We start from the raw sequence: 13,899 nt of genomic DNA on the forward strand, positions 1-13,899 counted from the left end.
GAACATTGTTGCTTCCTGTTCGGCAGATCAGAGACAACCTGCAGGCATCTGGAGGACCCTGCCAGAATAAGTGTCTGTTTACAATGTTTTTGCGTCCAGGGATATCCATCATTGCCCCTGTACTTCATTATTGAATGGGCTTGCATGTCTGCTAATGAATACCTTCACAATCCTTTTCAACAGCAAGCAAGAAACCTCCTGCTTTTGTCTTCTAAAATAAAATGTCTGGGAGCTCTATGCTGCGAATATTAATGAATACACATCATCTGATGCTACAACTACATGAATGGAATACACAGCAATAAGGTTTATTTGAATATAATTATGTTGTCACTGGAGAAGAAGGATAAGAAAAGCAAAACAGGAATCCATATCTTAAAGAGATACTGGTTAATGTTCATTACCATATCATTCAGAATGGCAAGTGTAAATCTATTTATTAGCAATGAATATTAAACACGCAGTACCCTCACTAAAGGTGTTACTTCATTACTGGTCCAAGAAATTGTAGAAAGACGTTCTCTGTATTTAGTGAAACAGTACACTATTACGTACAAATGACCCCAGTGATGACAGTTTTCTGTTGACAGCGCACATCTTCTTACAGCTGCTACAGCAAATTCCTAACACCTTTATATAAATGAACACAAGGGAAATTTTGTGGAATAGCGAGCCTTGATCTCAGCTTGTATCCATGTAAACATTAATCTTGAAATCAGTACCCAAGGAACTGTCATGCCATTAATGTCCTATTAGTGTACATTTAAAATTAACAGTTGTTCTGCTCATGGCTGTGTTTAGACATCATGCTTCCCTTGGCTCGCGCGATAATGACGCATTTTTGTACAAGACCAATCCCTTGCATCATGACATTATTTTAGCAAAAATTATTAGATCAGACCCCTGAACAAGAAAAAGTTTAATTGATTACATTTTTTAACTATAGGAAGTCGTTTATCTTTTCTAAGTATCCCCTGCACTCCATACTGTAATCTTGCAGAATTTAGGCAGAAAAGGCAAAATAGGACAAAAAAAGAATTGCTGTCTGAATTCCTCAAGCTTTCGCACATCATAATTAGTTACTGGAATGTGTCTAATATGTTTATTTCCTATTACTGCTATCTCCATCTGCTGGCCATAATGCAGTATTCTCCTGAAATATCTCAATCAGGCAAATACTAAATGATGGCCAGCAGATGGTGCTGACAATCATAGGAAATAGACATATTAAACACATTACAGGGAATTTTTGTTATGGCTATGGATGAGCAAATTCTTAAGGAATTCACACAACAAATATTCTATAAAGAGACCCCTCAGTCTCTAGGAAATGCCCCCTAAATTGCATTATAAAAATGCAGTCCAGGCATTACTTAATAAACAATTCCCAAAATATTGATATTGCACCTTTTATTAGATGTCAATATATTAAACCACCTGCAAACCTTTTTATTCCCTTCGGAGGTAGGCTCTCTGCCTAAGGTTGTAAGGTCTGCCCAGTTGCAGCAGTTATGAGGGCCACTCACTCTCCCTTTCCCGTTTTTCTATTCAAGTAAAATACAAACTTTTATCAAAATGCAAAAATAATATCACAACAGGAGGAATGGGGCTCCCCATGCAATAGCTCGATTCCGTGTAAGGTTGTGTTGTGATAGGAAATCTGGCCTGGGAGGATCTGCTATGGACATCATGTGACATATAGAAGGCAAGTTAGAGATTCAGCCCACCAATGAAATTCCAGTTTTAGTAGACTTAACCTTCCAGCCAAAAAAATTTTATTTTCTTTTTTTACATTTTGGACAGAAATGTTTATATCTGCCTATGATGCTGTATATTTTTCAGTTCTCCTGGTGCCCATACATGAAGTAGGTGGAGAGGTGGTCATCAGGCAACAGAGATACAGACAGCAATAAAAGCAATGTCAAAACTTCTAACCTTTCCCTGCTCTAAAATGTGTAAACAATTTACAGAAACAGTACAGAAAGAAAGAAAAATAAACTGGCAGATAATGTGATGTCATGGCACATGTCTTGGCATGAATAGTTAAGTACCTTTCTGTTTTCTTGATGAGGACTACTCGGAACATCTCCTCCAGGGGAGTCCTTTCACTGCCCTCACTGAACTGAACAAATGGATGTATAGACGTCACACTGAAGCCCTGCTGGTACAGATCTTGCAGCTTGGCGGGGAGGTCACGTAGAGAGGAAACTCGAACTGCAGGTGAATTTGGGATTTGAGCTAGAAGTAGAAATAACACATATAAAATGAATTAAAAATAAAGTTCACTACATCAAAATAATTCAGTAATCCACATTGTATACTTGTTTTACAATCACACAGATTTTAGTTACAGTATGTAGATGTGTAGGTAGAGGTGTGCATATTTCCAAATACATAACATCACCGTGATGACTGAAAATACTGAAGTTCTTGTTGCCTGAAGAAATACTTAAAATTCTCCATTTCACCTTTTCATATTTGCTAGAATCCTGAAAGAGGAGTCTGACTGGGTGCTGCAGGCAACAATAAACTGATCTCCCACAGACACATTTTAGAAGACCAGGGCTTTTTTTCCTAGAGAATAGGTGCAGGATCTCAACCATACCCTCCTTCCTGCCATACTGCATCAAATGGTGGGTGTGGCAAAATTGCAGTGGGAGGATTTTAAAGGGGCATTAACTATGAGGAGTGTGTTACATACAGACTGCAGAGTTCAGGGGTGTACTACACACAGAGTGCAAAGTTCAGTTGTGTGCTATGTACAGAGTACAGGAGTAAACTATCTACAGTCTGCAGTGTTCAGGGGTGTGCTACGTATAGAGTGCAGAGTTCAGGAGTGCACTAGGTACTGAATGCAGGGTTTAGGGGTGCAAAAATCAAGGGTGTGCTATGTACAAAGGGCAGATTTCAAGGGTGTACCACACTCAGTTTGAAGGATTCAGGGGTGTGCCAAGTACACAGTGCAGGGTTCATGAATGCGCTATGTATAGAGCGCAGGATTTAACGATGAGCTATGTACAGTGTGCAGGATTCAGGGTGCACTATGCACAGAGTGCAGGGATAAGGAGTGCACCACATACAGAGTGCAGGATTCAACCCTCTTTCACAGGCCCTGGCCTCTGCATCCCCCATGAACCCCTTCTCAGCACCATTCCCCCATCCCCTTCACTGCCCTCATCTTCCCCCACCCCCCATCCCTTCATAGCTTCTACGCATTTTACCCACGCACTATAGGCAGTTCTATCTCTCTTATTCGCAGCAAGATCATCTATAGGCATCAGCATCTGTGCACCTAAGAACAGATGGTGAACATAGAGGGTGCAGCCTACCACACAACGCACCAGCACCTGCATCTCCCTTGTCCAAACCATGAATGTAGGGCAAGGAGAGATCTGTGGAGCCACTGAGAGAAGCAAGCTGTCCTTGTAAGCACAGAAGCCAGGCTTCTGTTTTACAAATTACAGTGGTTAACCGGGAGTGGAGGGTGAGAACCAGAGGTGGTGGAACTGAGTTACACCATGTTCGTGTTGAAAAAAAGCCCTGTAGAAGACCCATAGATATTCACAGCACGATGAATGTCCCAGTATTTCCAGATGTTCTGAGAGTTGAAGAAAGATAAGAAAGATTAAGCTTACTAATGGGAAGGCACAAAAGTAACTGGTGGGTACAGAGACCCCATGACTCCTTGAGCGGGGGGGGCATACCATCTGTGTAGACTGTGCAGCAGATGCACACAGGCACTCTGTGTATAGAGCGCAGGATTCAACGATGAGCTATGTACAGTGTGCAGGATTCAGGGTGCACTATGTACAGAGTGCAGGGATAAGGAGTGCACCACATACAGACTGCAGGATTCAACCCTCTTTCACAGGCCCTGGCCTCTGCATCCCCCATGAACCCCTTCTCAGCACCATTCCCCCCATCCCCCAACTCTGCACACCCCCCTTCACTGCCCTCATCTTCCCCCATCCCCCATTCCTTCATAGCTTCTATGCATTTTACCCACGCACTGTAGGCAGTTCTATCTCTCTTATTCCCAGCAAGATCATCTATAGGCATCAGCATCTGTGCACCTGAGAACAGATGGTGAACATAGAGGGTGCAGCCTACCACACAACGCACCAGCACCTGCATCTCCCTTGTCCAAACCATGAATGTAGGGCAAGGAGAGATCTGTGGAGCCACTGAGAGAAGCAAGCTGTCCTTGTAAGCACAGAAGCCAGGCTTCTGTTTTACAAATTACAGTGGTTAACCGGGAGTGGAGGGTGAGAACCAGAGGTGGTGGAACTGAGTTACACCATGTTCGTGTTGAAAAAAAGCCCTGTAGAAGACCCATAGATATTCACAGCACGATGAATGTCCCAGTATTTCCAGATGTTCCGAGACTTGAAGAAAGATAAGAAAGATTAAGCTTACTAATGGGAAGGCACAAATGTAACTGGTGGGTACAGAGATCCCATGACCCCTTGAGCGTGGGGGCATACCATCTGTGTAGACTGTGCAGCAGATGCACACAGGCACTCTGTGACCATGGGGTCCATTTTACTACATGTGTGTCAGACAGATACATGAAACTCTCCATTGTCACCTTGGATTGGACATGGCTCACTTCTATTTAGTTCTCAATCAATACACAGTGAGTACATTTGTTTTAATTGGCCAACAGTTGAATGGGAGGCCCAAAAATTGGTCTTACACAGAGGCCCTTTGTTGACTGTCAACCACTGCCCTCAAGGTCCATCTGCAGTAGCTTCCACTACTTTACCTGCTGCTATTCCCCCAGGTGTTTATAAGCATTTTTCATAATAGATCCAATGTTCTCCCTTTTTGTTTTCTTGTAGAGATTGTATATTTAGTTTTTCTGAAGCTTCTCTTTCCCATTTTAATCTCAACAGCAGATCATATTTCTCTCTCTTCTTTCATAGCCCATAGACAATACATGGCAGTCCCTGGATTTGCAGAACAATCAGGTGATGATTTCATGTCTAAAGGGAAACATGCAACAGTCCCCAAAATATGTTCTGGGAGTTTTGCTTGGAAAAGTGGTCAGGTTAGAAAACATTGCTAGGCTGATATTGTTTCTACCAGATAAACTGCTTGATAGAACAGTCTGTGTGCAACTGCCCATCCTGCTCCGATGTTCTAAACAGGAATGCTCATGCAACTAAAGCATTCTTTTTTAGAGTGGAGATTGACCCCAAATATATTGTCCACTTATGACTGCATGTCTGATCATTCATTTATGTCTACACCATACTTTATTTCATTTCATTTGAAATTTTGTAAATTCATTGCAATATTATACAACACAGGAAGGTGCAATATTATTTATATTAGAAATGTATGTATAAACACACCTGAAAACAAAATAATTCAAATAGAAAAAGCAATCATAAAAAAAAATATTATTTTTATAAATTATTACATATGACCAGCTGAATGACCAATGACTGCCAAGAATAAGTTCATGGATTGCCAGTGTTCTCAAGGTCAAAGCACTGAGCTCACCTATACAACTAATATCACAAAGTATTCCTATCCACACCAAAAGACCCTGCTGCCAGGCCCTTCATTTCAACTAAATTCTGTTATATGTGCATATAACATATTGAACATATTTTATGCCAGTTATTTACCCGCAAACCTCCCTTGTGTAGGCACAAAAAAGATCTGAGAGTGCTGCTGAGTACCTCCATCTTTGATATGATGTCAGCAGCTTCAGCAAACTCGGCGCTGACACTCAAGAGAAACTGTATCATTTCCCTTCACTCCTCCCGAATAGTTACAAAAGGATATGCAGGGAAGGAATGGAGACGCTAGGTCAGCACCTACAGTAGTTAAGACACTCCAAGAAGAGGATAGGGTACATACAAGGAGAAAGGGGTCTGTGTTTGTGAATTGACTCTCCTGTGGAAATCAAATTTCCTAGTTCAGTCACATTACAAGTGAATAAAATGAATTTATGGAAGGAAAAAACACTGCAAGGAAACATTTAGAATTCTTAATTTTACTGTGCTTTTACTTGCAATTTTTGGCATTGGTGACATTGTATCTTAAACAAAAACAATTACCACCCTGCAATAGTTAATAGTAGTACATTTCTGCAAAGCAAGTGGGCTTTGCACTGTCAGACCATTATAGAGATGTTACAATGTTTTTATTATTATTATAATACAGGATTTCTATAGAACCTACAGTTTGCACAGCGCTTTACAACATGAGGGCAGACAGTACAGTTACACTACAATTCAATACAGGAGGAATCAGAGGGCCCTACTCATTAGAGCTTACAATCTAGGATCCTTTTGGCTTTGTTGTAGATGAGAGCAGTAAACAGACGTGCATCCGTTTACATCTGATTACCTCCAAGTCCATCTAGGTCTGAAATAAATACAGCATCTGCATCCTTTTCCATCTTTTTTAACCTAAACATAAAATATCTCAGGTAGCCAAATGTAAACTGATGCACATCTGTTTATATCTGCATGATCGTGAACCTAACATGGGTCCCTTAAGGTCTGGGCACAAAAAATTGAGTGGACACATTTGGCTCCGATTCAGCCAGAGATCTATTAAAGAAAAAATCCAGGAAAATTTTTAATTTTTCCATGCAGTGGGGCCATGCCTGCACTGCATGTGTTAAATGCGCGTATTTGTCTAGGGACCACTCCTGCCCCCCCTCGCATGCTAGCGGTTTTGTGAATGGGCTGTTCCTGACATCATCACGCCTATAGACGAGTTCCAGATGTAAGCATGGCAGGAACAGTCCATCGCTGAACATGGGGGAACGTGGTTTTCCAGAGGATTGGAGGAATGGGTAAATATAGCTTTACCTTGAGCCCCTAAACAAAACAAGCACTTAAACTATGCAGTGCGGGCACAGCCTCACTGCATGGAAAAATACATTTTTTATGGGAGTTCTGCTTTAACAGATTCCCTGCTGATCGGAACAGACATAGCCCATGTGAAAGGGGCCGAAGGTGGATTCTGTTCGGATCAGCAGGGAATCTGTGAGCTGATCCCCTGCTGATTGGAGCAGAGCAGGCAGATGACAGGTCAGCATCCAATCAGTTTCTGCACAGGGGACACAGACAGAGCTCGCTCTGTTTTATGGGTGGCCTGGAGTAAACAGACACCGCTGTCCGTTTACACCCAGCTACCTTCTGATCCGTGTCTTTTAAACAGAAGAGGTTGGAATCCTCTTCCATTTTTTTAGTGGATCCAATCCAACCCGGAGGAAGGCAGGTGTAAATAAACACAAATCCATTTGCACCCACCTGTCCATAGGAATGCATTGATCCTTCCAATCACGTCTGCCTGCAAAACTGACAGGAGGAGCTGATCAGAACACCCACGTGCAAAGGGTCTAATACTTACAATCTGCTAACAGGAGCATATCTATTTTTTAAACTAAAGTTATCCTTAAAACATAAACATAATCAACAAAATCACTTTGCTACAACAAAAATGGAATTATAATATATATATAATAGCAATTATATTTATGTACCAAAAATGATTCATGTGAAAATTTTTGACAGGGAAACAATGTATTTCTGAGTAGAGCAAATTTAAATTACCCATATTCAAAACATGCTCTCAGATGTTTGCAAATCCTTATTTAAAAGTAGGGCACACTGATCTCCATTGGCTCTTTAAAAAGAAATGCTCTCTGCTTCTATCTTCCATTAATAGACAATGCCATGGAGCCCACTGAGGATTTTGTTATCCATCAACAAACATTTCTTAAAGAAACATATTCTCTCCTGAATTCCCACTGCTTTCTCCTGTGATTCCAACCATGAGTACAGGGTCATGTCCCATTTATACGACAGCTTTGTTTTCTAGGAAAATGTTTATTGCTCTATTTAACAATGTGCATGAGATAATCCAATTTCTAAAGTCACTCACTCACACAGTGTCTTACCCAAAAAGACACCTTTTTCAGATATCTTTCTAGAACCTCAGTTAGGCTCAGTAATTAGAAATAAAAGGATAAGGTTGATAGAAACTGTAGTGCCAGCTTAATTTCAGTGGGCAGTCGTCTTTCCGTATAACCACCTGCTTAGCCAGCATCTTTCTCTGCAGGCTACATGCTAATAATGTTATGTGATCCTTCCTGGTCTAAATGGAGAAAGTAGCTTAGGCACCCTACTACTTGGCACAGCAACCTGCTGCTCTAAACAGAGGAAGCAGCTCCAGCACCCTGCTACTTGGCACAAGCCTCCTCCTGGCCTAAATAAAGAATGCGGTCAAGCACCCTGCTATGTGGCAATGGCCCCCTTCTGAATTAACCTGTAAAAACAGCTCAGGTACCCTGCTGCTTAACACATGCCTCCTGCCAGTTGCTGGTCTAAAAGAAGTTCAGGAGCCCTGAGAATGCCTACAACATTGCAAGCAGGGCCAGTGCTTCCACTAGGCAAACTATGCAGCCACCTAAAGCGCACTGCCACCTAGGGGCGTCTGGGCGCAGCACAGGCTGGCACTCTCTCTCTCTGTGGGATTCCCCCACATCATGAAAGAACCTCCAGCTGAGGGTAGGGGCAACAGAGAGGAGGAACAAAGGACAGAGGAAGGTGCCGGGTGTCTGGGGCCAGTGTAGCAGCCGAGCTGCCGATCCTTCCAGTGTTCCTCTCAGACGCAGTCCCTTACTGCAAGCTGGCTGGCTGCTGCTGATCACTGTGGCGTTCCAGTCCTTCTCTTCCCATTCATCAGCAACGGAGCTGCGCCTGCGAAGGAAGGTAATGTCTGACTATGATGTCTCATGTCTGTTTGAGTGTGACCCAACCAGCCGGACATCCATCACATGTGCAATGTGTCAGTGAGTGATGAGATCATTATGATTCCACAGCCTGTGTGGGCTGGGCTGCCTGCTGTCACAGCATTTTATCTCCCCCCCATTGCCTGGGGAATTCCAGCCTGGGATCTGTCAGAGTGTGGATCCATCATCTTCCACTCACTGCAACTGTCACCCTGCCACTGTCAGTCACAGTTCATGACACTGATTTTGTCTTTAATATTGGTGCTGGTGGCATCTTATGGCACTTATTTTTGCAAATTAAAAGAAATTTAGCAGTTTCATTTTTTGTTGATTTAATATTTTATACAGTTTTTTTGTTCATTTATTTATTTTTGAGGGGGGTGCAAGTAGCTGGTCCTGCCTAAGGCACAAAATAGTCTAGCACCGGCCCTGATCGCAAGGTGGTAAATATAAAGTCTGCTCAAAGCATGGAGCCTGGAAATGCCTGAGCAAAACATTCCTCTCTGGTGATTTAAGATCAATAATAAATGATTACTGCAGAACTCTAAGTGCACAGACAGATTATGGGAAAAAGGCATTTTAGAGTTTAACTCAAAAGGAATAATCTAGCCATGTGACAAAACATTTTAAATTCTGTTGCTATACCGGTGCATAGCAAACTGCTAATGTCTCCACCCTCTCCATGACTGAAGAAATAAAAAAAAAAAAAGGATGCCCTGCCCTTGCATGTGCTCCCCCCATAAATGACTATTTTCAAAAGCCAGTCGGGTTCAGAAAGGGCAAGCTGTTCTCTTCTAGCTTCTGCCTTGCTTAAGTTGTGTGCACTACATAAGTTACTTCTAATCAGAAGCCACTGAGCAGTTACATACCCCGCAGAGGAATCTGCACAGCATACTGAATGCCAAAGCAGACAGAACATTACAGACGGGCTTACAGGGGCTGACTTACTGGGGGTGCTATACCAATGATGGGCCAATTCTTATAAAGGCTTAAAGAAGATATCTTACGTCTATTTTTATTGTTTTCTGTTTCCCGTGGTACATGTAGTACTTTGTCTCATCTTCCTACAGTGTGTGTTGTGTTAGGCGGGCTGTGAAGTCAGACAGGGCACACCTTCTCCATCCATGACCACCAGACAATGCAGCTAGCAAGGAGACAGCTGCTTTGAAGGACAGCACTTTTCTCCATCTACAAACATTTGCCCCTATGCCTGAAACATTTTAGCTGAAAGCTTCCCTCTTCCTGTATTCCTCCTGAGACTTTTTTCTTGAGCAAGTGCTTGGAGATAGAGAAGAGCTCCATCTGTCAAAGTCGATGCTCCTTGCTAGCAATGTTGTCAGATGGCTGTGGAGGGAGGATAGGTGCTCTGTCCGTCCTCACAGCTAGCCTTAGATACCACATAGGAAAATGGGACAAAGTACTACTGTACATCCTCTGGGGAACAGAACACCATAATAACAATGGCAGTGTGACTTATTATTAAGGCCTTCACCTGGGGCTGTCACTGCCATACCCAAAGTGCAATAATCTCACTGTTAGGGCACACAAAAATGTCTAGAGAATGCAGTGATACTTCAACAATTTACGCAAGGAGCTAATATCAAGCCTAATCTAAATTGCACCCAAAAGTGTAAAACAAGAACATTTGAATAAATAGGCTTTAGACTTTTTCGTAAATTATATGACTCCCGTAGCTAGATTATAATTGAATAACTGAAGGATTTAAATAGTAAATGATTAGAGTTAGGGTTAATCTGGTATATTAGTAAATTGAGTCGTTGGAACAGAAAAAGTTTTGCCTGCTGCTAAGGAAATTTAAAAAAAGGAAGACTACTTTCTTTGAATCACATTAACTTTAGCAAGGTACAAAACACCAACAGAGTTAATAATGGCTCTAGAGGTAATTTTTCTGCAGATTTTCAATTTCCTGCGTAGGGAGGTTTGAATGTGGCTATTTATGTGTCCAAAAAGCATTCCCACTCTTGATTTTCACTGTTCAGAAAATGTCAATGAAATAAGAAATGAAACATATTTCTAAATACTTAGGCAGTATGGTGGCTCAGTCACCCTCCTTGTGAATATGGTTTTGTTACAATCTTAACCACTTACCTACTGGGCACTTTTACCCCCTTCCTGCCCCGGCCAATTTTCAGCTTTCAGTGCTGTCCTACTTTGAATGACAATTGCGTGATCATGCAACACTGTACCGAAACAACATTTTTTAAATTTTTTGAGGCAAATAGAGCTTTTTTGGTGGCATTTATCCACCATTAGGTTTTTTATTTTTTTACTAAACAAACTAAAAAAGACTGAAAATTTTGGGGAAAAAAGTCTTTAAATAAGTAATTTTTCTCTTTCACTGATGTGCGCTAATGAGGCTGCAGTGATGGGCACTGATATGCTGCACTGATTGGCACTGATAGGCGGCACTGATGAGGAAGCACTGATAGGCGGCACCGATGGGCATTGACAGGCATCACTGGTGGGCATTGACAGGCATCACTGATGGGCAATGAAAGACAGCACTCACATATGGCACTGATAGGTGGCACTGATGGGCACTGATAGGTGGCACTGATAGACAGCACTGACTGGCACTGATAGGCAGCACTGATTAGAACTGTTAGGTGGCACTGATGGGCACTGATAGGTGGCAATGATGGGCACTGATAGGCAGCACAGACTGGCACTGATATGTGACATTGATGTGCACTTATGTGCATTGATATGTGGCACTGATGGGCACTGGTATGTAGCATTGATGGACATGGACAGGTGGCAATTATAGGCACTGATCAGTGTAGATGTTCCCTCTGAATGTTACTTATCGGCTTTCTTCTCCTCAAGCACTGTCAGCATGAGGAGAGGACTGCCGATAACTGGCATTTTCTATTTACATGTGTTCAGCTGTGATTGGACACAGCTGGTCACATGATAGAGCCTGTGTCATTGGCTCTTTACTGCGATCGGTGATCTGTTGTGTCCCAAGGACACCCAGGGACGCACATGCGCAGCTAGAGTGGGAGGACATCATATGACATCCTCCCAGAATTTTAAGAGCCGCCGCTTACCCGCCCATCATTTCCTTATATGGCAGGTGGGAGGCGGTTAAAGCCAAACTCTGGGCTAATTTTAAATGTACCGTGTTAAGTAAGAACATGATTACATTATCCTTAATAGTGAAAACAGTAAACAGTACAGCCAGCAGCTAACAGTGATCTCATTCACAGTAAGCTAATCAACAGCTAGGCACCCAGACAAGCCAGGGAGCCCACCCCAGGCAGCCCGGTACCTCCAACCCTGAATACAGTCCATTACACATGCTGTATTTCAGGTGTTTGTTTTCACTTGTATAATCTATCATAAGACAAAACTCATACACTTCATTGAGCTTTTAAAAGCAGCCCCTCCCCAACATGAAATACTGCTTTGGTTACACAATGGGGTTGATTTACTAAAACCAGAGAGTACAAAATCTGGTGCAGCTGTGCACAGAAACCAATCAGTTTCTATTTTTTTTTTATCTTGCCAAAGCTTAATTAAACAAGCTGAACTTAGAAGCTGATTGGTTACCATGCACAGCTGCACCAGATTTTACACTCACCATTTTCAGTAAATAAACCCCAATGGATTCTGAAAAACAGGTTGAGTAAGTATTTTGCAGCACTCCAGTCAAACATGAAATTGTAAATTTAAAGAGTAGGATTACTTCTGCAAAAATAATACGTCCCACCAGCCTCCTGCACTTTCCTCATACAAATAGTAAAAATTAAATAAAGACCTTAAACACAGATATAAATCTGGTCTCCATAGCTGCAGCAAGAAAACTGATCTTCTCTACATTTATTCATGAGATGTTAGCTTTTTACAAAGACTCTGTCGCTTTGCCCATTTAAAGTGGAACTAAAGTTTTAAATTAAAAACTGCTAGCAGGCAGGCTCTTTATTGCAGAAGAGACAAAAATAAACCTACCTGCCTGCTCACAGTCTTCTTTAGAATGTACATGCACATTCACAATTCTGTTTACTCTTTGGCACAGATCCTGTGTGCCGCGTTGACTGCACTCTGTGCATGAAAAATCCTGCAATGAAGACGGTCGCATCCCAGCACCCCGAAGAAGTTGGGTAGAAGATGCCAGCGTGGGAGATATGGAAGACTCTTGGTTTGCTTTGGTGAACCCTGTTTGGACTCTGTGCTGTTAGGGCAGCAATGTATGTTCCAAGATGGTGTTGAGGTGTTCCTGCACATGCATGTGACGCCATTTCCGGCAAGCTTGTGCGCATGTGCAGGCCCATTTCGGGCATCCGCACCTGTCCGGTAATCACTGGCAGGGTGGGGATAAATATTGCAGCCTTGGCTGGCTGCATGGATGCTACACCCAGCTCTCCTGTGACCTTGTAAGTACATGGTATGGAAGTGTAAGGATGGACATTTTTGTTTCGTTGTGGTGTTCATTAAGAGTATTTTCTTGAGTTGATAATTTATCTCTTTCTTCCTCCCCTTTCTTTGTTAACATGAAGGTGTCTTTATGACTGTTTGGTGGGGTCTCTCTTGTATAGCTTGAGGCCTTCAGCTACCGATATCAAAGTTTGGATTGTTTGTGGCAAATAAGTTCGCCAACAAGTGTTTTTTGGACTCTTCAGTTCTTTGTGGTGCCTATTTTGATATATAACTTCCCTTTTTTTTTAATGCTGTATTGAGATGTTGATATGTTTGTTAGCAGGGAGATCCGCATTGGTGGGTTGCAACCTTTTCCCTCTTTTGGTTCATCTTGGACTCCTCTGGGAAGTGGATGCTTGTCTGCTGGGTTTTCCATATATCAAGATACACCTGGTAAGAACAGCCTTGGCAGGTTAACCCTATAAAAACCTTTATTTAGTAGGTGTTGTCATTAATTCTGTATGCATATCTATTGATAAACCAAATTGCTTATTGTTTGTATTTTAGTTTTTTTCTAGTGGCAATTACATGCAACTATCTGTAAATATCCTGAAGAAGCCAGGCATTTGGAACATGTTGAGTTGGAATTGTTGCATGGTGAACTTCAAGCCACATGAAGTATCATGTTGGTTTTATACTTCTGAAGACTACTAATAAGACTACTAAGTGTTTGAAGTCTGTTCATCACCTTAAAAATC

The 13,899-nt window shown here is 42.0% G+C and overlaps 1 protein-coding gene across 1 annotated transcript in view; it reads right to left on the minus strand.

Annotated features, from left to right (window-relative positions):
• Window positions 1-13,899, minus strand: part of RFTN1 (raftlin, lipid raft linker 1) — a 463,107-nt gene that overhangs the window by 261,405 nt on the left and 187,803 nt on the right. Inside the window, exon 3 of the mRNA XM_089660005.1 lies at window positions 2,052-2,238. Within this exon, the coding sequence (XP_089516131.1) occupies window positions 2,052-2,238 (187 nt within the window). The remainder of the gene's footprint in view (window positions 1-2,051; window positions 2,239-13,899) is intronic.

The sequence above is a fragment of the Staurois parvus genome, unplaced genomic scaffold, assembly GCF_062004578.1.
Source record: "Staurois parvus isolate SC_StPar_1 unplaced genomic scaffold, SC_StPar_1.0 ptg001194l, whole genome shotgun sequence".
In the NCBI taxonomy this organism is placed as follows: domain Eukaryota; kingdom Metazoa; phylum Chordata; class Amphibia; order Anura; family Ranidae; genus Staurois; species Staurois parvus.